At 37.3% G+C, this 27,678-nt stretch overlaps 1 protein-coding gene across 2 annotated transcripts in view; it reads left to right on the top strand.

The window, feature by feature from the left end:
- The window catches only part of BABAM2 (BRISC and BRCA1 A complex member 2), a 162,571-nt gene extending 138,627 nt beyond the window's left edge, over positions 1–23,944 (top strand). For both annotated transcript variants that reach the window (XM_041413497.1, XM_041413498.1), the window contains exons 11-12: positions 3,891–4,044; positions 22,320–23,944. In XM_041413497.1, the coding sequence (XP_041269431.1) occupies positions 3,891–4,044; positions 22,320–22,383 (218 nt within the window). In that variant the 3' untranslated portion in view covers positions 22,384–23,944. The remainder of the gene's footprint in view (positions 1–3,890; positions 4,045–22,319) is intronic.
- Positions 23,945–27,678: the final 3,734 nt, after the last annotated feature.

The following is a 27,678-nucleotide window of genomic DNA, read 5'->3' as shown; positions in this document are numbered from 1 at the left end:
TACGCATTAAATACTAAGTCGAAAGAAGCAAATTTGTGTGTTACTTCTAGATAGTTTCTTATGTTTCAAAAAGAGAGCAACTTCAACTATTTATAAACTGTAATTAAGTTTCTTTACAACATGACTCATTCTCAACAAGCAAGTCCTTTTTCTTTTGCTTTCTTATGAACTGTGTGGGAAAATTAGGGTTCAATCAGTGAAGAATTTACTCAATGCTTAATTACCCATAAACAGCCCTCCAAGTTCTGCTCATGTAGTGCTTGCATAAAGACATTATTTTCCCCACTCTATGGCTATCTAAAAGTTGACTTTTAAAAAATGATCTGTAAATTGTAATGTAGGAGAAAGCAATGTTTTTCTGGATTCCTTCTCCAGTCTGCTTCTTTAAGTTCCTCTTACATTAACAGTATGATGCTTAGGAGAGCCAAAGTAAGAAATCATCAGATTTAAATTACTTTGAGCATGGAACGAAATTAGAAAGCTTTACTTTCCTGAATGAGCTAATTGTTTAACTTTTCCAAAGGAAATGTTTCTATTTCTGTGAGAGAAGGGGTAAATGGGACTTCCTCTGACATAATTTTCATTTTAAATCTTGAGTTTGACAGCAGCATTTTTACCTTCATAACCAAATATTACTGCTTAACTGCATGACTTGTATAAGCTTGCTAGTTGAAGTGACTCACTTACGCAGATGAAGTTATTTTTAGGGAGGTAATTTGCACTGTTTAGAAGAGAGGAAAAAAGGGAGAGAGAGTCCTACTAAGAGCTAGATCTCTCATTATAGTTTACAGAGCTCATGAACCCAGCATCCAAGCAAAAGATGACTAAGCAAGGGGTCTATTGGTACTTTCAGGAATTTACAGACATGAGTCATCTGCTTATTTTCTGCAGACATATCACCAGGGTACTTTGTGAGTCAGCTGTTATTTGGGAATAGTACTTGTATTCAACACGAATACGTTTTTGTAGTTCTTAGGTAACAAGCATGCCAAACCAGCACAGGCTTTTACAGTTTGCCTAGTTCAGGTGTTAATTTACAAAACCAGTCTGTTGTTCTTAACTGTGATGCATTTTTCATGGCAAAGTGTGAATGTTGTCTTGCATGTAATTACAGTAACACCTTTGTCATCTTAGATATTGCACGAAGGCAGATCTGATTTTGTATTAATGTACAGATTGAGAGTCAGACTGCCTACACATGACCAGGTAAAAAGAAAAATTTTCTTTAGCAAGCCATGTGTGATTATGAGAAGAATTTGACCTTTCATGTCCAACACACCTTGCCAGCATTAATTACCAGTGGTATTGCTTATTTTTTTCATTCTGTGTACCAACAGAATGGGCATGATGCATGGGCATCCACTGGGACGGAAGAAGGTTCTTGCCTTCCTTTCCTATTGCTGAAATAATAGCTGGCTACCTTGAGATATGTATAACACTTTAAACTCAAGGCTATTTCCTGTTTACTGGCCTTTTAGGTGTGGTTGTGTTCCAGAATTAGGGACAGGTTTCTTTACTTGGTCTGGACTCATCCACACCTTGTATTAAGGAAACACTTGGGTTAGAAAACTGGAAGTTTGGCAATTTCAGGTAAAGGGTATTATTACAAATCAAAGGCAGTTTAAATTTTTCAAAACTCTACTTGCAGTTCAGGGTAACGCTGCTGCTGTCCAGATATGGGATGCACAATTTTGAATCTAGTTTGATTATCTTATTTATGTGATCAGTTTATAATGTAAGTAATTCCTGAAAATTCCTTTACAAATTTTGCTTAATAGAATATATTTTGGTGGTACCTTCTCATAACAAATGCAGGTGTCACTGTAGTGAGAGCACTGCCTTGATTATCCATTTTAAACAGCATTTCTAGTGCCAGGTACTTTGTCCTGAGAGCCCACCTTTAGCTGTGGGTAACTGGAAAAAAAACATTGCTGCTTGTGTCTGTTATGTAGATGGCAGTTTTGAAGAGAAAGTTAATGGAAGTTAGAAATTCTCAGCTAAAAAGTTGAGTACAAGGACTAAATTATTATTTGAATGCTTTGCTAAAGTTTGTTATTCCTCTCACACAAATAAAATAAGTGATAAAATGCAGAAGTATACAGACTTGGTTTCTCTTAAGGAGTTGGTACTTAAGAATGAAAAAGATGCTCTAGAGAAACAGTTCAAGCACTCAGAGCGAAGTATTATATTTATAAGATTAAAACAGAGATTCAGTCTTCTTGATTCTTTACCCTTCTCCATGGTGGAGTCCTTCAGAGACCAAGGTGCGCACATCATTTGCGGGGGGAGGAGACAGCGTGCTGGCTGATAAATGGCCAGGTTACACCAATGTTTTTCAGGGTTGTTATTTAGTAATCACATTATATAGAGGAATTCGGCAGAGCAATCTTTGAATCTAACCTTTGTTAAAGCAGTGATCTGCCCTCAAATTAGCAGAACTCTGCCCATGTCATTAGTGCTTAAATATCTGCTGGAAGCTGCTGCGTGGGCTGAGTCACCCGGACTGCGGGAGTTGTCACGTGTGGCTCAGACACTGGGTCATGAACTGAGCCAGTGCTGTCCTCCACGGGAGGATTTCTTGTATTTAGGGACTGTGGCTGGAATAGCACATTTGATTTAGTGTGCTTCATGGCTATAAATGCTTTTACTCCTAGAGCTTGGAGACCCTTTAGAGCAAAGGGAGATACGGTGTAGCTGATGCACATCTGAGTATTTAGATGTGATTAATCAACTGAAAAATGAAGGAACTAGCAGGATGATAGAATGGAATTTAGAAAATAAAACCTGTCTTACACTGATTCCTCAGTCTGTTAGCAGAGATTTCACAGGAAGTGCTGGAATCTCTGGAAATATTTAAAATACAATTCCATTGCAGAGTTCTTTCACTGTACAGAATTTTTAAAATATGATTTAGAGGATATCAAAAAGTATGGTTTTAGGTACTTTATAAATGAAGCCTACACCTTTAAAAGAAATTACCATTCTTCTGTTAATTTGGGTGTTAGATTAGACATTTAATATTAGTAATTCAAGTCTTTTGTCATTATTCAGTTTAACCACAGATTTCTGAAGCCTCCTGAAATAAGAAGTAGACCAAGAAAATACAAACTATAATTCTAGCAATGAAAAAGTTAAGTTAAAAACTAGTTCTGACCATGAAAACATACACAGTTTCTAACTGTTGTAGACTGTTTTATTGTTTACCAGACCTAGCTGATCATGAGACAGTGATAAGCAAAGGGAACTAAGAGGTTCTGATTTTTATTTTTAGTGGGATATTTTGGGTAATAATGACTTTGTGGTATGTTTTTAGTTTTGTGGATGTTTTCTTGTCTAGCAAATGACAGACAGCAAGTTGAAATCTTTTCCAGCTCATATGACTGAATCTTTCTACGTCCTATATCAACTCATTTGGCTGCTTTAGGACACAGACAGCTGTAAAATGAGGATGATAATGCTTTTGATGTCCATGAGGACACTAAAATATATTGGTTAAAACAGATAAAGATAAATTTGGTTTTTTAATGTAAAGCAAAACAGAATGTATTTTGTGAATTTTCGAAAGGGAAGATTTCACTATAAAAGTAATTTTTTAATAACTAAATAATCCTGGTAGAGATTTTATTATTAACATAGCAATACACTAGCTAAACTTGTTTAAAATCGTGTACTTTTCAAAAGTATTCTGGTAAAGCAAAGTGTCCCATACAGCAGTAAGTTGGAATCATTACTTATAATAAATGCAGAAGGATGTTTTCAAACTAGCCATCACTTTCTCCTTTTCTGACACCTTTAAACCAATAGAATGGTCTGATATATTCCCAATACAAAGAAAAGGAAAAAATACATTGGCATGTTTTTATAACTCTTTTTTTCCTTTTGAATTGCAGTTGACCTACCCCTCTACTTTCCTCGAGACCAACCAACCCTAACTTTTCAGTCCGTCTACCACTTTACTAACAGTGGCCAGCTGTACTCCCAGGCCCAGAAGAATTACCCATACAGCCCCCGATGGGATGGCAATGAAATGGCCAAGAGAGCAAAGTAAGTGAGATTGCTGTTTCCTACTAAGCATTCCATTTGTTTCATGGTCTTTGGTGGGTAGAAATTTCATGGATATAAGTGTACATTTTCAGCATTACAAGAGCTGAACCTGTTCTTTTTCTCATACAGTCCTGGTGTTCTTTTAGATGAATCTAGCCAGATACTTACTAATCATGCTTATTGCATTAGTGCCAGAGGACTGAACAAAAGAAGGCTCTTTCTGCTGGGCTTTGTATGGCATGGAGTGGTGACAGTCTCTGCTTCAGAGAACTTCCAGCCTAAGTAGATGAGATGGCCCCCAGCAGGAGTAACCTGCATGGTAGCAGTCAGTCAAGGTAACTCCCTGGGGTTGTGTGAGTGTTGAGGGGACCCTGAAGGGAAGCATGTGAGATGGAGAGAGCAAGGAAGAAAAACCTGAAGGATCTGGAATTAGGCTGTAATGAAAAGGCACAGAAGAACAGGAGGAGGTAGAGGAAACCACCATTCCAGCACAGGCGGCAGCCGTATCAGATCTTGAGAAAGTTATCTGAAAATCTGAATATCTCTTGCTTTATTGCATTTTTGTTGGGTGGAAACAGAGAATCCCTGTCTCCTTCCTCTGCATTTTTTTCTGCAGGCCCTTGTTTTGGGCTGAGGAGAGATCACTTCAATCTGTGTATCCTTTTAGTTAGTGATGAAATAGCAGCCTCACAGAGAGGTTCTGTTGCAAGGGCAAGCTGCCACAGGCAGTGGTGTCCCCAGAGCTTGTCTTCTCATGAAGCAGAACAGATTTTACCTGACTGGGGAGAGTCAGGCAGCAAGCTTGCTGCAGTGTTTTAATTTTGCAAAGTGTAAAAATGTTAGAACAGCGAGAGATTGAAACAGGCTGATTATCAGTTGTTCAGCAAGTAAAAGCATCAAACTGCATAAATCACAAGGCATATTGGGATGAACATTTTGAATGACAGTCAGAAGATTAAATTAAATCAGCAAATATGCATAAATAAGAGTTGAAACAAAAATAGTACAAGCTGAGTAAATCAAATGAGTGGCATGGTCAGAGAATACAATTTGGAAATAATGGAAGCAAACAACTATTGACTGATGCATTTGTAGATTTTTATACTAATTTAAATTCTATGGAAAACATCAAGTAACATTTGATTTGGGATTTTAATATGCATTTTAATAAAAAAGTTTTTAGTAGCATTTGGTTTTGCCACCATACTGTTTATAGGAGCACCATTTCTTAATCAGCTATGATTTTTTTTGTGTGTATGGACTTTCTTCTTTTCTCTAGCAGGATATTATGAGTATTTTGTTTATTAAAAAACCAAACAAAACAAAATAAAAAAATCAAGAAGAAGAATAACTGGAAGCATTACTATGGCTTTTTTATGGCCATATTACAAAATGCATTTCTTTTGTAGATGAAAGCTTACAAGTACCTGTGTGCTGTCTGCTAAGTGCATTTGCTTATGAGTGGGTGTATACAAATGGACTTCACTGCCCTGCACTTGAAATTTAGAAGTATTACAACAGTTCTCTTTAAAAGCACTAAATGTGTACACTTACTATCACATGTACGTTTGGTGAGGTTATTCACTCTTACGTTCAAGCCTCTGCCTTGATGTTTTACACTGGTACGTAATATGAGAAGGATGATGAGAAGCGGGGGAAGACAGTGTGCTGAGATGTCTGAAATAGCAATCACTGAGCTGCAGAGAGACAGAAACTGCTCCAGTTAAAAGCGCTTCGCTTGCAGGAACAGCTAGTGATTCCTGAGTAGGTACCATAAATAAATCTGGATCAAGAAAAAATATGATGTTATGATACATGTGAGCATATTTTAAGAATGATTTTTAACACAATTGAGTATCTTATATAAACAGTGTTTAAAATATTTGCTAGGGCTTCTTAGAATAGGTTAGTGTGTTTTAACATAACCAAATAACTTCTTATTCTACTTAATTTTTACCACAGACATGTTATGGACCAAGTTATGGGAATAAATGTTGATATGTGGGAGAGCATTCTAATGAGACGTATTAGTTCAAACAACACGTGAAAATTTCCCAAAAAAAAAAAAGACAGAAAAAAGAGAATACATTATTTACCCTCTAGAAACAATGTAATTCTACTCTGCTGAAATAAATTTCGCCCTAGTTAAATCAGAAACAATTTGTTTGTGTTTTTAAATACTGTCAATTAGGTTTTGCTTATATATAGTCTTTTTCCCTCTTAGCAGAATTGTCTCCCAAGTGCTCAGCATTCTTTGAGACAAAACATCTCTGTTTATCTTCCTGGCCATTGCTCTAGGGCCGCAGGATCTCCCACTTGATATTCCAGTATCTGACCAAGTTCTCTATCCTTCTTGTCAGACTTCAGGGATCAGTGTACCATATCTTCCTCAGTGGGGCTAAAAACACCATCAAGGATAGTTTTTGCTTGCTCTTGAACCAACTGTTAGAAGCATCATCAAGTTTGAAATGGCATCAGTCACAGCTTTCCTCATCCTCAATTTTGGCAAGCCCTGCCTCTGTTTTCAGCAAATCTACACAGCCTGTTTATTCATGGGCAGAGCTGTCATAAGTTCATTCCAAAGGGACTTTGATTCTGTGCCCAGCCTTCTCCCAAGGTTGTTTTGGTGTGGGTTGTTGGTTTTTTTCCCAAACAGATGAGCCCATCCAGTTCCTTCAGTGCAGGGACTAAACTTGAAAGTCTTGGTATCCTTGCTTATCTCTGTGGCCCCCAGCAGGAGAAGGCATCTCTTTTGAAGTTAGGACTTAACCCTTTGCTGTAGCCTTGAGACAATCAAGTAGTAGCTATAGGCGGGAGCAAAATCTTCGTTCCCTAAGATGCATACATATGAAAGTAGATTGTATGCATTCACACCTAGACACATATCACCTAAATCTAAAAGGCAAATTCTCATATCAGAATATCACTTTAGCTGGATCTTTTTTATTCAGAGAGAAAAACTGCCCATGTTCTTCCTGAAGTTATTGGACCAATTTATATCTGTCTGATAAAGTCCATGAAGTCAAGCTTCTTTTCTGTGTCCTTTTAGGCAGATTTTAAAATCACTGGGCTCCATTGCAGCCCACTGATTTAGATTCCTCACTGAGAGATAGCATCTGGTAACTGAAGCTTGCTATTGTCTTAGCCCAGGGGTTGCCCTCTGGCTTTGTTTAATTCTGAAGGATGAATCAAGTCCCGATTTAATAATGTGATTTCAATTGCCTCCAGACTGCTTGTTTCTCAGCTAACACAAAATTTTAACCTGTTCCTCCAGCTAGAAACAGGGAAACCAACAACATTAAAATTTTTTTACAAGCTGCTGAGATGCCATTTCCTCTTGGTTGGTATCTCAGGCTTTGCCTCTTGTAGGTCATTTATTTATGTGTCTGTGGCCTCCTGCGTAAGCAGCTTCTCCAAAAGTTTTGGTCCTAAAATACAATGGCAAGTCTAAGAAAATACAGTAAATTATGGAAAGTTAGCAGCCTTGTTTGTGGTGTACGTGTGAAGTAAAACATCTCTGTGCAGTTTCCATGGGAAAGCTTTCTTGTCTTTTTGCTTAAATAGGCATTCAAGTGTACATAAATGGAGTCTTTAAAGAACATGCTGACTTGAAGCCTGGGATTTTTTGAAGGAACACTGTAAATAAAGCTTGTTTGTTTATACAAATGAAATTCAGTTCTTAGATGCACTCTGGCCCAATTTCTGTCTGACCCATTGCTGCTCTGTAGACTTAGATTATACTTCAGGGGAGAGCAAGTTAAAACTCAGTTTATTCTTTTATCCTACATAAATCCACCTACTCATCATTAAAAATAGCAGGAGCATGGAAAACTGGTATCACAATAAGAAGTTGTTCCAAGGATTCATATTCCCTTTTTTTTTCCAAGTTGGCTGACAAAACAGGTTTCTGAATGACAATGTTATCCCTGACCATTCATGCTGTTTGCCGAATGTGGTAAATATTATATATCCCTTAGGGCACTCAGGATGAAAGCTTCAAAGGGTTCTAGTGCTCTCAACTTTCTACTGGCTGTTGCTCTGCCATGGGGTCAAGTGCATCTTCAGATTATATGCAGGTGCATCTTGTGCAAGCCACAGCTGCAGCTTCGGTCTGTGCTCAGCGCAAGAGAGCCATGGTTAGGAAGTGCCAGGCTGGTGAGCTGGGCCGTAGCATTTTCAGCCTCGGCCATACCTTCTCCTTGAGTATCAGCAAATTAGATGATGTTTGTCATGTGTATAATTGAGGCCCCCACTACAAGAAAGACCCTGAGGTGCTGGAGCATGTGCAGAGAAGGGCAATGGAGCTGGTGAAGGGTCTGGAGCACAAGTGCTATGAGGCATGGCTGAGGGAGCTGGGAGTGTTTAGGCTGGAGAAAAGGAGGCTAAAGGGTGACATTTTCACTCTCTACAGCTGCCTGAAAGGAGGGTGTAGCCAGATGGGATTGGCCTCTTCTCCCAGATAACAAGTGATAGGACAAGAGGAAATGGCGGCAAATTGCACCAGGAGGGGTCTAGTTTGGATATTTAGAAAAGTTTCTTCCCCAAAGGGGTTATCAAGCCAGGCTGCCCAGGAGGTAATGAAGTCACCACCCCTACAGGTATATCAAAGGTGTGTGGATGTGGCACTTAGGACATGGTTTAGTGGTGGGTTTGGCAGTGATGGGTTAATGGTTGGACTCAATGGACTTAGAGGTCTTTTCCAACTTTATCAGTTCTGTGATTCTGTGATTACATTTATAGATTAAAATATTGCATTTCTTAGTCTAATGAAAGGATATTTGAAAAAAGAAAGGGACAGTTGTGTTGCTGTTTAGACATTTGTACTATGTCATTTAGACAATTGTACTATGTCAAAGACTTGGTGTTCTATTCAGGACATTATGTGTGCCCTAATGATTTTTTGATGCATCCATTTTGTTATTATCATTATTCTGATTTCTTTCATATTTTAGGCAGAATATCTGTTACTATATTTCAAATTATTTAACAACTTTCACAATTTTCATGAAATTTTTGAGTTCCAGCTATGCTACCATGAATCTCATTATAAAATTTACATGTGAATGTTGCACCCTTTTTATATCTTCGCTTCTTGATAGGTATAATTAAGGTAATAAAATTTTTTTTATTCTTTGGGTTGTATTTAAGTATTTTTTGCTTATTTGTAAAAGTATCAAGTTGTATTTGCCTGTATTATGTGATTTTTCATGCACATTAGTAATCTTAAAAGAGCAGTTTTCCAAAAACAAACTTATTTGCATTACATGTACTCACCTCACAAAGCTTTTTGCATGACTGTCTTTGTCCCTGTCACATGTTATCTTAAATTTGAAATGAAATTCATAAAAATGAGAGTAAGGAACAGAAGTATAAATGCCAGGGACATCATTCTTCTCTAGGTGTGTGTGCATGTGTTCAGACATTTGCAAGGCTCAGAGGATTCTTTCTGAGGAAGAGCGTCAGCATAGGTACAACTAAAGGCTGAGGTGGTGAGCTGGGTCGCTTGTTTAGCTCTGGTTTTTGATAGTTTTGCATCAGAAACTGAACAGAAGTGATTTCCTTGCCTGAAATGGAGTAAAGCTGACATGTTGTTGCCGCTGGTGGGCTGCTCCTCAGAACAGAAAAGGGGCAATATGCTGTGACAGCCATAACGAGAAGAGATGTGGCGACCCAGACGTGTGAAGCTTACGAAGAAGTTAATTTGATTTTATACACCATTAAATCAAAACTGATTTTCTGTGGGAGTGTCAGCTGATCAAAATTATATGGGAACAATAGAAAGGAAAATGGAAAAAGCTACATTTCGTTAAAATACTTAGTGATTGCACTTGTCCTTGTAGTGTGTTCTGCAGTTGATTTACCAGCAAAACTTAATAACAAAATTATTTTGATTGTAAGATATAACAGGTAAAGTAGATAGGACTTATAATTAGAATTTTCCCAGTACATTCCTTTATTTTTTCATAGTTCTGCATACAGTACAGAATACAGTACATATCATGATAGTTGCACTTCTTGAGTCATATTTTTCACATAGTTTTCTTTAAATGTCTCCCTGGATAATTAAGTCTGACTCTTAAGTTATGGTATGTTAGTTTCTGACAGGTGCCTGCCAGGGATCTTCAGTGCTGTCATGCATTATGTGGATTTCAGCCAAGACAGAAGGGCCTGGGTATTTGTTTCTGGTCACTTCTCATTAAAGCTTTGACTGTAGGAAAGAAAAACAACTATTTAAAGATGAGGAGTATAGGTGCTATAGGAAGTGCATAGAAATAAAATCTGTTAGGCAATTAGTTTTTCTGTGATTTTGTATAGATACTCTGTATATGTGTGAACTGTACATATGTGCATTTTGGTGTATAGTAAATATTCTTTCTGCAAAAAGTATTCTCATATATTGACAGGAGAAATGCACAGAAGAGATTGGAGAAGTTGGCTTGGTATAAGTGGAGTATAATAGCACTTTGCTGGAAGACAACTGCTTTGTAGGAATGAAAGGTTAGAATTTAATGTAGGTGGTTCTTGGATAACTGGGATTAAGTGATGTTCTAGAAATACTGTGAAACACAGTCACTGTCTGATTTGGCTTTATTAGAGAACTCCATTATACATTTATGAAAGCTGCTAGTTCTATATTAGAGCATGAAATTACAGTTAGGAACTTGAGCAAAAAAATATCCTGCCTTTCTCAAGAGAAAAAGGTAGAGAGAAATACATGGGTTTGGAAGGAGCTGAAATTTAATAGACCAGATAAATACTATTGCTTGGTCAGTTACAAAATAAACAGCTAAATAATAATAGTAAGTGAGCTCCATAGTCTTGTCTTTTGAGTAATACTCATAATTGTTCCATTAAGCTAGGTAAAACTGTGCATTCATTTAGCCCACTCTCATGTCTGTATCAACAGGTAGTAGTGGATGCCTGTAGAAAAGCATGGCAGACCATGTAGTCATATTTCCATTGTATGTTCCACCATCCTCAAGAATTTCTTTATCCAGTACTGGTACATTTCTGTTAAGTAATCTTAACTGGCTTTCCTTCTATTCACTTGCTTTTTGAACCAACAGCATAACATCATAAAATTCTGTGACAAGGGATCACACAGGTGTGGTATGAATAATGAACTCTGTTGGCTTTTTGCATTCCTGCCTCCTCCCAGCTCAAGTTGTTGTTACCCTCTACCTCTTGTATGAAGAGAGGCAGCAAGTAGTTAATCTACTGATCCCCTTCATAACCTTTATGAGCCTCTTCATGTCTCCTTTGTCACCTTTTCTCTTGCTCTGCTCACTCCTTCCCTCTCCAGAACCTCTCCATCTTTCTGATCAGCCTTGTCCCGCTTCTTTCTCTCTTTACTGTTTCTGTGATTGTCCTTCTGTTTCCTTTTCTGTTACTCATGATGCATTCACCATGCATTTATATGGTGGTGTAGTGATATTGTCAGATTTACTCTTTATTCTGCTTCTTACAGCATCTGATTTTGTTTTTTGCATACAGATGAAGGCTAGTTTCAGTGTCATTTTAGCACCAACATCTCCTTTCTATCTGTTTTTCAGTATCTGTGTTTTCTGTAGTAGTAAAATTATGTCTTTTTCCTCACATATTTCTCCTTTGGTATTTGTCAATACTGACTTTTCACCTGGTATGCTATTTCCCGATCTCCTAGTACTGTAAGAGCTATCTGCAGTTCCTCATAATTGTGCCTTATTTTTCCTTCCCTGACTAGATTGTTAACATTGACAGACTTTTCCACCTTCCTTTGCTCACTTTCGCATATCATGTAGGAATATGAACAACATGGATCAGAACACCGATTTCTGTGCACTTCTCAGTGCACTTCCCCCTAATGGTATTCATCATTTATTCCTGCCCTTTTCTTTGTATCTTGGCCTGCTGTTTATCCACTCATGGATCTTTTCTCCTTCTGTGGTAATTCAGGGGTTTTTATGCCTTTGAAAAACCTTCCCAAATACCTGCAGGTAAGTTGAGCAGTGTGTGTCACTTGAGTTTTTCTTGTCCATATGGTTTTGATTCCTTAAGAAAATAGAAGACTTGAGGAGCACAAGTTTGCCTCCTACCCAGTATATCATATTTATTCAAATCCACTAATTTTGGACTATATATGAATTTTTATAATAATTTCTATTAGCAGTCTCTACCAATTTGTAATGTATGGACATGAGATTCATTGAGTCATAGCTCCTTCTATTCTCCCAGACCTCCAGACCTTTTTTTAATTGCCATCACACTTCTCTGGTACCAAGCTGTTTTAAGCAGGAGGTTACAAGCTATTTAAGAGTTTAACTTTCTCACACTTGAGTTTCTCTGGAACTTGGGTGTCAATGTAATCTGGGGCTGCTGATTTAGTTGTGTTTTGTTCATTTGTTCATTTCCTTTTTGGCTGACATATATGCATGAGTTGAATCTCTTGGAAGGCCAGATTCTGGTATGGCAACATCTTTAAGCACCTCCATTTAATTTATTCTTTGTAACTTTATTTCTTCTGAGTATTCTTTTTACTTTTTGATCACATTTTCCATTGTTTGACAAGTGTTTATTTGGGGGTTACAGCTAATTTGTTCCTCAAATTAATTTTGTATTTGCTTTATTCGGCTTTTACCTGTTAGTATTAAGGTTTATTTCTGTCTGGTTTTCCCCTTTGGATCGATCTCCAATCTTTTGAACATTCATTTTTACTTCTAATAGCAAATATATATCCCTTGAATAGCGAAGAGAAACAACTGCTTTAATATGTTTTATATAATCACAGATGCGTGGCGTCTCATCCATTTCCTTCTGACTGGTTTGTCCTAATGAATATCCAAGGAGGTTTCTTTTATGGTTTGGTATGTTGCCTTCAGCCTGTTGATAAGCAATCTGGCAAAGCAAAGCGGATGGCATGATGAAATCAGTATTTTAACCTGCAAGCAAACTTTATTTTCAGGGATGCTGGTTGTCAGACTCGTTATGGATGCATCTGTGGTGTAACTCTTCACTTCTGCCTCTGAACTACAATTAAAGGATTCAATAATCTCTTAAAGATCATTCAAATTCTATTATTACTCCTATGAGCTTCTCTCTTCTTGAATCTCTACACTTGTCTTTCCTTACAAGCTTCACTCCTGAATGTATTCTTGCCCAGTCTTTTCTGCTTTCTCTTGCTACTTACCTCATCACTACTTTCACATGTTCTTTACTCTGCCTTTTAGGCTTTGAAGAGGTTCCTAGTTGCATCTCATGTCACATTGACTCTCTCCTTCAAATCTAACAAAAAGTTTGTTAAATAATCGCTCTCCAACAGCAGAGCTTATTGTGCATTTACATAGCCTAGATAAGAGGAAATAATATGTGCCTTGAATAAGCACTGTCTCTTTAAGAAGTTAACCTTTACCTGGAGTGGGAAAATATGGCTATGGCACTTCAGCAGCTAGGAAAAATAGAGCAGACTTGTCATGCTGTAGCTCATAGGACTGGAAATTTCCTGCAAGTTAACAATGTATTTAAAAAGACTCTATGAAGATTGAGGTTTTCCATGATGACTTTGGAATATCATTCTCATGATCCACTGATAAGGAAACAGAGTGACCATGCTGTGACCGAGATATTCCAATGCACCCTTCAAAGACACCCACTACCCTGTGGGGAAAATGGAAGTTAAGAAAGCAGAAGCAAAATTTGCTATGATCTAAGACCACAAACCTTCATCTGACTGAAGTACATCTATTTATGTACATTGTGGAGAAGGTGAAGGAAGTGAAGGGTTTTATCTCTTGAACTGACTGACAAGCAGAAGGCATTGATGAAACTGTTTCAAAGTGAGAAGTTCATTTTCTGTATATGCTTTGGAACACTTGGATTCACTGTGTCTGTGCAATACACCTATGTAAATTTTTAAATATCTATATCAGGAATCTGTGAGACATTAAATACCAGTCTTGAGTTCCAGATGGTTTTTAAAAGTTGCTTTCATAGTTATTGGCCTTGGTCTGTATGAATTGATTATGTCCAGTAGCTGTAATTTTATCTGTTATTGTCAGTAAAGGTCCATGCATTTGGGAGGACATATATTCTTGGAATCAAAATTAGCATCTTTTACAAAGTGATAACCCTACTTATGCTGCTGCTTTAAAATAAACATTAATTGCCAGCCTACATGATGATCTGCAATCTTGGCTCCACAGCAGTTCCCTAGAACTCCCTTCCTTTATATTTGCTTTTAGTCAGGTTGTTATATTTATGGTTGTTTCGTGCTTTGAACAGATTGTCAAAATTCATTTTGCTTTATGGTAAGTTGGGCAGCAAAGTCATCTTAATTTTTACAGCAGACCAATGTTGAATTCTTCAGTTTATTTATAAATCAGTTGATACCACAGGTTTTTGGAAATGAAATGAAAATTTAATTTTTATTTCTGTTTGCTTCATATGGATTAAAGCTACCTGTTAATTCTGCAATCAGCAAACTCTTGAAAAGCATGTCTAAATATAAAAATTTTTTGTACTTTTCTGTGTGACTTGAATCAGAAATGGCAGTAACTCCAGAAAGAACTTCTGGAGGAAAAAGATGTGGTTAGTAAAATACAGAAAACAGCTTTTGGATGTGAGTGAATATTAATGTTTAAACTTCTGATATGTACTTGGTTTCACTAGTTCTGCCACTTCTATTTCCTGTTACATTTTTGTTTGTTTGTGATTTTGGAGACAGGTTTCTCTTGTGCAGTATAATAAACTGAGCTGAAAATAACTGTATTTCTTAAAAACTTGCCATTGTTGGCTGCCTATTGCAGATCTCCAGATCTCTTGATGTTTGATTACTGTTCTGTCTATCCATCAGCCTGGTTGCACAGTCAGTGCCTTCCTTGCATGGACTGGCAGGTAGAAACAGGCAAAAAAAGTTTACTAATCTCCTTGTGGGTAATTCACAATAAAAGGAGGTAGAGAGAGAGAAATATTAGAAGAGGAAGAGGGATTGTGATGCTTTTTTTTTCAGCACACAGGAAAAAAAATTGCTAGCAGCTTAATGGCATTGTGCACTGCCTCCTTAGTACATTTGTGTGTTTAGCCAGTTACAGTAGCAGTAATTTAAGAACTATTGTCTTGATGTTGTATAAACACTTCAGATGTTTCTTGGCATCACCAGTTCTGGAGATGCATAAAATGGAGAACTGTGTAGACATTGTGTTTCGCATAAAAGCAAAATATTTGCTATAGATAAAGCTGCCTAGTAAGGAAATTCTAAACCACATCCCAAAGAGCATACCATCAAGAAGCTTAGTTTAGAAACATGACTACATGCCAAGTATCGTTATGTATATTTGAAGTGAGAAGGAAATCCTGGAAGGTACCTATTTCATTCTGCTGCTGTGCTTGGATAAGTTTTTGTGATGTTCAGATTTGAATGGTGATTTAGAAATGCTGCTGTCTTCTGAGTGCCTTGTGCATTCCATAATAGTCCTGATTTTCGTTAGCTCCTGAGCCTTTGCCACTTGGCACCTGGCCCTGTTGTGGGCCTGCCTGCTACAGCCCAGTTCCAGTTAGGTAATCAAAAGTTAGACTGCTGAGAACTATTTCTCACTTCAGTTTTTGTAACATCTTAGATGTGGAGACAATGATACAACAATCATTTTCTCCTAACAGAGGTGTCGCAAAATATCTGCTGTAGAGTTACTCTCCTGTTACCCCATAGTTATCCCAAAGCAAGAGATGGGCTGATCCAGCTTTGCTGTGAGTGCTCATGTATCTTTAGCCTGGTGAGAAATGCTGTGGAAGTGCCTGTGAATAAATAGACAACATGGTTCACCCAATGGAAATAAGTTTTTAATGTATTATATATGGTAAAAATAGCAAAGAGGTTCAAATGTCTCATGTCTGTGTTTAAAAGGAAAAAGCTATGCCTCAAACATTGGCATGAGGCCTCTTAAAAGAATGGGCTCTCAGTAGATATCCACACTTTTGCATTCAGCCCTTGTTCAGTGCAAGGCATAGAGATGCTGGAGGAGGGCATGACCATGAGTTAAGGACATAATGAGCAGTCATATGGAATATGACCTAAATACATACCCACTGTTGGAATTAATGCACCAATTTATTAATTTAAGTTCCTTTTGTTAATTAGTGGTAATCATGTTGAATTAGGTAGCTCCTGACAAAAGGAATTTAGAAAGAAAACTTATATCTGTAAAAAAAGACTGATTTTGTTCTGTCAGAAACAAACAGGAAATCTTAGAAAGTTTTGAAAGTTATGGTAAATACCTTCTGTACAGGAGATGAATTTTTAGGGGTTACATGAAACAAATCAGCTGGATGTGCCTGTGTGGTCATGGGAGGACAAATCCTCTCATCTGGCATCCAGAAGGTATTGTTGTAGGTGTTCAGTATTTTCAAAACAAGTTTTCACTGTGTCAAAACAAGTTTCAACAGGAACACACAAATACAAAGGCACACTACATATGTATCTATGATCCATGCAAAAATACTTTGTACTTCAGAAAGTGAGTAATCAGGTGACGTTGATAAAGCCCGGAGAAGCTCTTTTATAATTCTAATATGTCTATAGTGTTGAAATAGTTTGTATAGCAAGATTTTATTGCAAAGTGTCAGCATAATAATACTAGTGTGGAAGGAATAGGTCAAAAACCTCAAGAAGCCTCAGTCTGTCCTTCACTCTGACCTACAACTGTCTTAATTCCTGTTTTCACCAAATTTAATTGAAAGACGGGAGAACATAGCTGTTCTAGCTAATTTATGAAGATCAGTCATCTATAGAGTTGATGTTGTTCTATCAGGATTCAGTGGATTTGAAGAAACTTGTAGATGTCTTGAACCAGTTCTTCTAGGGTACAGCAGGAAAGAAATATGGGATGTAAAATTATGTAAATCCTAGAGGTACAGTTCCTTTAAAAGAAGTGGACAGCAGTTGGGACAAATGCCTGGGATTCTTGGTTGTATCTCATACAGGTGGACAGGATAAAATTCAGTCCTTACCTCAGTCCTAGGATTATTCAAACAAACTCAATTTACCTGCTGGACAATTCAGACAATAGAGAGCTACTGAGGAGAATGGGGTACTAAATACAGACATTACTCCAGAAGACTTGGAAGGATTAAGTAAAACTATTCAGAGATCACCATGACTACAGGAGTGCCTGCCCAAGTCAGATGTATGAACTTGAAAAAGTTTTAGAAAAGAACTCATACATATTATGTATGCCTTGCCTAGAGTAGGAGAAAATTGATGTATTTGTCAAATACACTGGCTACTATGGTTTTGAATGCACTAAGGGTCTATAATTAGAGCAAGATATTTACAGAATTAAATATCTGTTGCAGTTCTTACTAAAATATTTCACAAGAATTAACTAAAACATTGAAATAATGGATACTCTTTACGAATAAAGTTGGCTCTCAAAGCCAGCAGTAGGAAAAAACCCAAATGCAAGTCTGCCTTCAGACCAGAAGGAACACAATGTGCTTGATGCAGTGAGAGAAGGTCTCTATGTCTTTGTGAAAAGATGAAGATTGTGGCTCAAGGGCTTTAATTTGCCAATAAGGACACTGTGCTGGTAGTAGAAGTGTTGCTGTACTGCTAAGTCTCTTCTTGATATGGGCCATCATGATGATTTCACCCCCTTCATTTTCCTCAAATTGTCTCCTGATGGAAAAAGTCCCACATCTTGAGCTGAAACAAATAAAACATGAGTACAAATAGGGCTAGCATGGGTGAATTTAAGATCAGCATGCTGGAAATCTTGGCAGTTATAAACTGAGGAGTTTAAGGGGAATATATGTTGTGAATGACTTGGGAAGGTGATTCATCACCCCATGATGATTGTCCTTGTCCCAGACACAAAAAGCAGAAATCTCATTGATACAACATGTTGTATGCTTTTTTTCTCACAGAGTTTGAGTCTTGATCTTCTGCTCTGAATTTACCACATGAAGATTCTAAGAGAAACAGAAACACTAAACAACCCTTTTAACTTTATTACACCAGCAGCAGTAACTAGAACACAATTGTATAACTGGCTATAGTACCAGTCCAGCAAAAGGAACAGCAGAAATCAAGCGTGTTGGTGTTGGAATGCTATCACCATGAATATATGGGAAGTGTTGTTTGATGAGAAATTGCAGCTACATTTAAAATCTTTGCAAATTTTCAGCATAGATATGTGAAGGCAAAAGGTATTATCAAGTGGTCAATGCAAATTTTCTACCAACTGCATTTAAAAAACCCAGCACTAAGTTACCCTGGGGAAAAAACAGTACAATTAGAATGAAATTTCACAAAACCATCTGAATTCTGAGTCAAGTATGTTTTAAGCACGGCAAACCCACACCCTGGGATTTAGACATGTATGGGCTTCTGGAGACCTTGTACCACACTCAGTGTTTCATATCACTGGAAAATATGTAAACAGCAGGTGAGCCAATTCTACCTCCTTTTAGATACTTACCACTCGCAATTATAGCAAGACTTTCTTTCCACTGGATAATAAAGTGAAGGAAAGAGAAGTGCTTTACTCTCAACAGACGTCCTTGAGCGTAGCGCCTGGAATTCATTGTACTGTGTCAAGTATATATAGTGGTTAACTACAGCAAAATGTGTTGTTTTCTGGAGTGATGAAGAAAAATTTCCATAGAAACCTCATAACTTACTACCTTGAACTTGGAAAATGACCATTTGAGAGAACAAAAATGAATAGACAAAAAACAATGGAGTCTTGTAAGAAGCTCAACAAAGTGTTAGACATGTGCCCATAAGTGTATGAAGACTGGCACCCACTCTAGGCTGAAAAGAAAGCAACTTTTTAAACACTATTTAAACTGGAATTGAAACCATTGTGAGAAGGATGCAACACTCAACATGTGTTTTACCTTCTTTACATGAGTGTTGATTGTAGTCAACACTCACGTGAAGAATATCTGTGTACTTTGTACAAATGAGTTTCGCTGTACTTACAAGAAAATTTATGCAAGTCTCCTGAGCTTGGTATAAGGTCAGTATGATACAGACCCACCAAGAATGTGGTGGATGAAAGCTGGAGAAAGGAGGATCTCCATCTCTCCCAGAAAGGAGAAAACGCATTGATCAAAAGCTGATTTCTGCCATTTGACAGAGCCCTGAGAGACCACAGGTCAAGTTAGCTTTCTTCATCTTCAGTGTAGTTCAACAGGGACCTAAATTACTGTTGTTGGGTTTATTTAATAACAGTTCTCTGGAGCTGAAAAACATATCTAGTGTATATAAAAGTAATAATTTCAAAATATTTGGAGATAACTTGAGAATGTCATGTGGCAAAGTTTCTGAAAAAAACTTCCAGGTACTTAATTTATATTAATCCCTGTGGTATAGCACAGATCATAGTTATTGAGGGTGTAAATTCATGTGAATGTGTTAATATTAATAGAGTATGAGGAATGTATCTTTTTCCAAAGTTCATGTTTATATTCACTGTTTCTCTGTGCCTGTATGTACAGGATGCTGGAGCATGAGTGTTGTCTCTTGATTTAAAATCTTTCTATAAGGAATAGCATTCATGTGAAAGATGCCTTTACCATGCAGTCTATAGCAGAATATTGTCCTTCAAAAATCTTATATCTCTCTCAAAATTATTTCATGTCATCTGTCATGACATAATATTTTGTGTCATCGTTCTATTTGGGCAGAAATATGTACTTTCACTTCAAAGCCAGATGGTCAATAGATGAAACTTACTCAGAAGGTGATTGCTGCTTCTTTTCCTCCTTACTGGTGACCTCTGCAGAGATTGTTGTAATTAAAATGTTGTAATTTCCATTTCACAGGAATTTCAGGTATTTTAACACATGGTTTTATCCCAAACTTGGGATGAAAAGAAAAAAATTAGAAAAAATTTTCCACTGTTCATTAAGGAGTTTCACTTACCTTCTCCTATTTCCCGTTTTCCTCCTCAATCTACTAAATGTGATGTAGCTGAGACAGTCCTATCAGGCGTACTGGGCTTTTGGATCTCTTAGCAGGGCCTATTTTGGTTTGGTTTGGGGGGGTTAAGGGAGCTGTGTGGTTTGTTTTTTGTTTGGTTTTTTGTTGTTGTTGTTTTTTGTTTGTTTGTTTGTTTTGGTTTGGGTTTTTTTGTTTCGTTTTTTGTGGTATATGTGATGAACCATCATTATCTCTGATTTTGTTTCATCTGAGATACTTAAGGTATATGGGAGAGGGACAGAAATGGAGGAACATAACCTGAGTACACCTCTGGTACTGCATTTGCTTCAGTCTGGAGAAGACCAAAATGATAAGGGCAACTTTAAGCATGTACTTTAAGGTATAAAAGGAAAGCAGTACTGAAATACTGAAGGAATTTTTACAGAGTATGGAACATAGCCAAGAGGTTCATATTAACTATCAGTGGAATAACATCCTCTTTGAAACAGTACATCTGATCAGAATGTAGGGAGGTGTTAGACTTAGTTTTGCAGCAAAGGATACAAGCTCTCCTGCAGGAATCAGTGAAAAGAAAGGATGCAAGTGTAGATAAAGTTGGTGTGGGAGGGTGTTTGTGGTATCATAAGCATTCATTCTGGAATTTACCTAACAGAAAAGGCATATATAATTACTGCATATAATGCACTAAGTGTGGGTTTAATACAAAGCACAGAAATGCTATAAAGAAAAAGAAATAAAATGCAGGAAAAATAATTCTGATTGTATCCTATTTAATGATTAAGAATTTCTACCGTTTTGGAAGAGGGAAGTTTTAAGTAACATTTATCAAGTCAATTAAGATCACGTGCATGGAAGAGAGTCTGCAGAGAAGCTGTCAAAGAGGATGAGGGAAGCTATTTAAAATAAGCAAGCAGAGAAGCATAATTAAATGTTAGGACAGATAAAGCAAGGACAAGTAAAAGGGATAGATCCTGACATTGACAACATGCAGGTGGTACTCCATGAGCTAGCAAAACACGTAGAATTAAACACGACTTTAAAAAGCTACAATTTCAAAGGTATGGTAGAAAAAACACAGATACAGAAATGGCACTCAGCTGTTGAGATCAGGAGACAGGCAGACCTTCTCAGCTGGTTTATGTTCGTGTGTGTGCCAGCATGAACAATCACTTTTGCAGGCATGATTGTGAGGGTTGTTTTCTGAACTTTGCTTCAATAAACCAAAGTGTGTTCTGTAAATACACAGCACAATCTGTATATGCTATAAAATGTGTGTGCTGGTTGTCCTCTTTATTACTGTTGTTTCTATTTCTGGGATCAGCTCCTCAGTCCAGAAATGCTTTTACTTTCCACTGCTTTTTTAACCTTTGGACAGCATATGATATGTATTTACATCTTGTGGACAAAAGCTGACTGCAACTATCTGATAATTAATTTGCCAGACACAACCTCACAAAGAGAGAGGAGCATTCTCTTTGTGGTCTTGCAACGTTTTTAGGTGTGAGGAAGTATGGTTGCTGTCCAGTGATTGCCAAAGCTTCTACTGCAGTTATGAAATGCATCATGATTGTGAAGCTGATCAGTGTGTGTTTGCTTCAGGAGGTAAACCAGCAGAGAGATCAGGAATCTAATAAATGACATTGCAGCTATTCTCGCTTTAGATTTCTTCTTGGTGAGAACAGGAGAGAAATTGTTATAGAGACTAGTGAAAAAAATAGAAAACAAAATTTTTAAAAAAATAAGGAAATTGAAAGTTTAGTGCAAAACACACTTGACAGAAACCAAAAGCAGAATGATAAAGCAACTTCTAATATAACTGGCAAGTAAAGGGCATCCCTGGGACATGTAAAATGCCATTATTACATGGTTGATTATCTCAGCAAAAAAATCTCAAAGGTACAGTTCTAACTCAATTTTGGATATGTAGGGTTAGCTCATTTTATGGATTTGTGAGTCACTTGATCCTTTGCAAAGAAGATAGACTAAGATCCAAAATATACAAAGCACACTTTAAAAAAGAGCATTATCCTATAAATCTTCAAATTGTATAAAAGGACATACCATTCATACAATGTTGTTAGTATTTATTTGCTGCATTTTATGTAAACTGCTGCCATCAGCAGTGACAGTATTGTGTCAAAGTTTCTGAGACAGATAAAGAGCTTATCTCCTACACGTATTCTGACTTCTCTTCACTATTTTCCTGCTCCATTGCTTTGTCTGTTTTTGGGCCTACTGTAACATGTGTGAAGCCTTTTCCACACAGGGGAAATATGAAACATGGGAAACATCAAGTGCTTCAATTCATGCTTTTAAGATTACTCCTTCCTAATCATATGTTTTCTGTTCTTTTCACTAGGACGTATTTCAAGACATTTGTCCCTCAGTTCCAGGAGGCAGCATTTGCTAATGGGAAGCTTTAGACAGCTTTGGGCATGGAAACTATACTGGACAGATCCTTCAGTCTGCACATGTCAGCCCAGAAGAAGGATGCTTGGAAATGGGTTGGACTGTCTTGATAGGTGCTTTCTTGCCTCTGAACTGGTTTTGGTAGCTTCAGTTTTTGAAACAAAGACCTCACTAGCATGCTTAGAACTGAATATTTGATATTAGTCCTGCCCCTTTGCCTCTGCCACCACCATTCCATATATCTATTGGATTAAATTTAAAAGGGTGTGCATTGATATGATAACACTTTCTTGTGCCAACAATGTCCTGTATGTTATGCCTTGCTTCCTTGTCTTCAGATGGTCTAAATTGGATTGTTCTTCCCCAGGGAAATATGATGCAATGTGTACATTTAGTTAACATTTTCAGCTTATCCTAAGAAAACATAAAACTGCCGTGTGTACCGGGAATGCCTAATGGACTGTACAGTGCCATATTCTGCCTTGGAGGTTTGTGTCTCACTGTGCTCGTTACTCTCACAGGTATGGATATGAGTTGCACAGTGCAATTCTCAGTGCCTTTCCAGTTGGTCTGGAGTTAATATGGCAAGGTGTTTGAGGTTTGGTGGTTTTTCTAATACTTCTGTTGAAAGCTCATCTTATACGAAATGTTAGGCTTTTATGCTTTATTTCCAACAATTTCAAATTGTTGTATAATTTTGGTGTTTTCCTAATGAGTGCCCCTTGCCATTACAAAAAAGTTCTACTTTTTTAGTACCATCATGCAAGTAAATAGCTGTATTAACCATTATAACAAAATAAAGCCCTTTCATATACCTGTAATTTTTCCAAGTAAGATAAATACTGCTAAGAAGCAAACTTTTAACAAAGGAATGAATGATGTCTTGGAAAATAGCTGATGAAATAATGTAGGGCTGTAGGTATTTAGCTTAGTGCTTAAGTTCAGCACATCTTCTCAGAAAATATTTTTAAGTGTATATAACTGGAAACATTACCTCCCCTAATTCTGAAATGCCAAATGCAAAATCCTGCCTATTCATCCTTTCTTGCCTGCTTGTGTCAGGCACACCAGTTGGGACTAATGGTCACAATGTCACTTCCCCAATTAATTTGTGACTAGACCAAGGTACTTTCCAGTAAGGAATAAAATTAACAGAGTATGTTGCTTATAAATGGTATCTGGAAAATATGCCCTACTTCTGCTAAATACAAGGAACTAAATGAATAGTATGCAGATGATACAGTGGAACTGGAAAACATTTTCTTTTAAATTATGCACTATGGCATCACATGCAAGGAAGTCTCGTCAAGCTACTTGATTGGCAGTATTCTCCTACCCTTTCTACAACTTGTTATTTCCCATGAAAAGTAGTGCTTTTCAGGGCTTATATTCACCTAGCAAATACAGATGGGTTTTGCGTAGTGAAGCTTAATAATTAAGAATTATGCAAATAATTCGCCTCTAGAAACTACAAGTATTTTTAGCTAGTTTGTGGGCAAAATTTAATTTATGTTTAATACTGAAGTTCTTGGCTGAAAATTAAGCTGCAAATAAAATCTTTATTGTAAGAATAAATATAATAAGAAGAAGTTTTATTGTAAGTCTGCAGAGAAGGCATATTCTGTCCTATGACCCACCCCTTTGTGATTCTCAGTGCATTATCTGAGGACTGTCAACAGTTTCAAAGGTCTGAGCCTGAACTTCCTCTGTGGCGACAGAGCATGAGGCTTTTGCATGCTTAGAGCAGATGTGGAAGGTAATGGTTTTATGTGAACAGCAAAATCATAACTGAACAACCTCAAGTGACTAAGAAAATATTGTTTAGTATACTGGGATGATCTCACGTCTACATTTCTTCAGGTAAAAGCCAAAGCCACAGACACATGTTCAAGAATAAGCCAACCTTGTGAATGGGGTGGGAGAGGAAGGGCAGCTAATGAAAAACGTTTGTTCTCATAGTGTTCAAAATCTGATAGAAACAATCTCTAGACATCTTCAAAAGGTACAAACCAAACCCTTACGTTGCATCAGTACATTCCTGGAATCTTACATTTTATAACTTTGTCTTTGATTCAATGTTGTACTGATTGCTCCATGAACACAGTGTGTGCTTTATATACCTGATTGCCCAAGTGGCGCCAGTTATTTATTTTTTTATCTTTTCAGAAGTTACCATACTTCAAAGGCTAGCAATTGCAAAATAGTTTGAAAAGAGGTCCACTCTTCAGAATTTAGATTTATTCTCAACCAAAAATGCATCCTTCACCTCAGTTCTTGTAATTTTGGACAATGAACTGCTTTATTATTAAGGAGTTTTACAAGCCACATAAGAAAATATTTTGAAGATACAAAAAGCCTAAACCAGTAATTCATTGTGTTGCATTCAACAGTTTCACCACCTTCTCACAACATACGTAGAAACAAATCAATAGATTCAGTCTAATTTTAATGTCATGCTACAATTGCTAGTATTTTGAAAAAAAAAAAAAGGTAGAAAAGATGAAAAAACTACTATTTGCATTTAAGGTAAGCCTATCAAATTTCAGATTAGTAGGAAAGCCATCTTGTTACACTAAATGAACATTTTCTTTATTTCAAGGTCACCCTTCACTCTTTGACTTACATGGATCCCTTTCTAATAGTTCTCAGAAGTAGAACTATTTAATGGATATTTTATTTTCTTTCTAATAGTTCTCAGAAGTATTGGGGGTGTTAGCTCTCCAAATGGGTATTGAGTGGAGACACACTGAAATGAATAGAAGCTTCTCTCCAGGAGAATTACCATATAAATACTATACCAGAAGAGAGGGTTCATTTTAATAATATTATATCAAACCAAGTATCCGTTGAAGGCATTTAAGTTAGCCAGGAAAGCTGGGATCTGATGAGCTGGAGTTATTTCTGTTATCTCCTGTTTTATTATAATTTCCATTGTGGACAGTTTAACGGTGCTGAGACTCTCAGCGCTTCCTTCCCTATTATGTGATATATGCAGTTGAAGGGAGCAGTCCTAGGCTATTTTTCTTGGCTTGTGAGAACCACAAAATGTAGGGGGAAAATAGCAATGTTGCAAATGTATTGAAAAGCCTAAACTCTACACTGTCCTAGTTTTGACTGAAAGAATGCAGTAAGCCCTGCTAATGCATGGTTTTCCAAAGGTCCTTAAATCACAAACTTAGAGTCAAGCCTTCATTCATCTGCATAAATAATCTGCTGTCCTAGAAGTAATATCAAATTTCATGCATTCAAAGTCAGACTTTTTGTGAACTTGCTGGGAAGACTGGACAAACAGCTGGAAGAATAAATTAAAGGTAACTATACCATACATTGTTTGGCCTTCATTGATCTTTCCATTGTGCTGGCTACTGCTTTGTTGACTGTCACTTTTCATTTGCTGAATCAGCACATTTTGGTATTGTCATTGTCCTTGAACATCCTCCCATTCATACAGAGAGTAGACTTGAGTCAGTTCTTGAGAAGAGATCATTGCTGAAGTTAGCACGGATCTCCTGTGCACTGTTAAACCCTCCCTAGGGATATTTCTCTGTTTGTTCCCTTTCTCTCATCCTGTCTGGAACCTACAGCAATAATTCATCTTTGGTGAATCATTCGGTGGATGAGATTTAGCCATGAAGTGCAGTATTTCAAGTCTCACTTCAGGTGGTTTTACACAGAGACATCTTACCTAGGAAAGAGAAGATTAGATCTTGAGCACTCTCCATTGAGCAGTGCCCCTAATAAAAGGCTGGGGGTTTAGCAGAGCTCAGAAACCTGTGTAAGTGATGAGCAGGCACTGCAGCTTAGACATCTTTCTGGTCAGTGCCCTTAACCAGGGAAGCAGCAGGCAATAGAAACCTGAAGCAGCACATGAGGGTCACCAGGGCAGGTCTGAAACATTTCTAGTGCCGTGTCTCTGCAGCAGTGACATGGAGATGAAGGGGCGAGTCCTTTGTCGGTGCAGAAGGGGAGTTTCTCACCTTCCTACCTTTGTGAGAAGATGTGCTGCAAGGAGGTAGCAAGCTTTGGACACAACTTATGACCACAATTGTTAATTATGGAGTGCTCTTCCTTGCCCTGCAAAGCAAATTAAGTCTGTGACCAAGCTGAACTGCTAGGGAACACTCTTCCCTTAAATTACTTATTTCTCTGTAATTGATGCATTGTAACTCTCATTGAACCTAAAAGTTACTCTTACATCTTACATGTTACTGAAAATCCCTTAAGTTATCTTCCTCTCCGTTTTTATTTTCAGGTCTCTGTCCTCTTCTTGGACAATTTTGCTTCATCCTTACTAGTTACTGCTATTTTTAGCAAACTTGAGTTCTTTCTTTTAACAAGGCAACAAGGTGTATGCCAACATCTTGTGAGCCTACATTAAATATAGAATTGTTTGCTGTAAAAATAAGTAGAAGCTGGTGTTCATTTACCAAGCCAAGTGTTGTGTTCTCCGCAACAGAAGAATTCTGAGGAAAGGCTCTTACCAGATCAGAGAGGATAATCATGCTGATGGTACTGGATACATTTTTTTTACCAACTCTTCATTTAATTTCCATGCTAGCAAATTAGCAGAGGCAAAGTGAATTGTCCTTTCCTGAAGGAAACCTGCACCTAAATAAAGCATTGATCAAACACTATCTTTTCCTGTTTATACTTTGCATCAATAGGTTTACCCCTACAGGGAAAACCAGTAAGTCTGAAAAATGTCTACAAACAGTGCAGGGGTTTTTTTTTTAATATTTTAATTTACTAATTTATGTAGCTTCAGAGAATAATTTCAAACTTGTTCTGGGGGAAGGCAAACAACACAAATATCAAAAACATGGAAGTAATTTTAGCTATGTAGGAAATAAAAATCTAGCAGTCAAATTATTATTCTGCAAGAACTCGAGGGTTCTGCCATATATTTCTAAGCATGTGCCTTGAAAGGCACATGGTATATAGGTGATTTTAGTCCTGCTTTTCTTATTCTATTCACTGTCTGATGTTACAAAGCTCAGTTCTTGGTTCCAAGGCACTGCGCAAACACCATTTTGTTGAAGTGGCAGTTACCAAGCAAAAAGAGAAGGAGGGAAACCAGTATCAGCTGCTGAAAATACATCTTAAATCATCAAGAAATCAGAAAGGAAGCAAGGTTTGGCATCTGCCCTGCCACTTGCTGAGTTACAATATACGGACCTTTAAATGTGCACCAAGTACAAAATACAGGAGGTTTTTCTTGCAGTGCTAAAGAATAAATGCAGTTCTAAACAACAGGAAGTAAAGCAAGCATTTCATTGCAAAATACATATTACAAGTCTAACATTATTTGT

This window comes from Onychostruthus taczanowskii, unplaced genomic scaffold (genome assembly GCF_017590055.1).
Source record: "Onychostruthus taczanowskii isolate IOZ18803 unplaced genomic scaffold, ASM1759005v1 scaffold42, whole genome shotgun sequence".
NCBI lineage: Eukaryota > Metazoa > Chordata > Aves > Passeriformes > Passeridae > Onychostruthus > Onychostruthus taczanowskii.
This window is presented reverse-complemented; position numbering and strand designations above follow the sequence as displayed.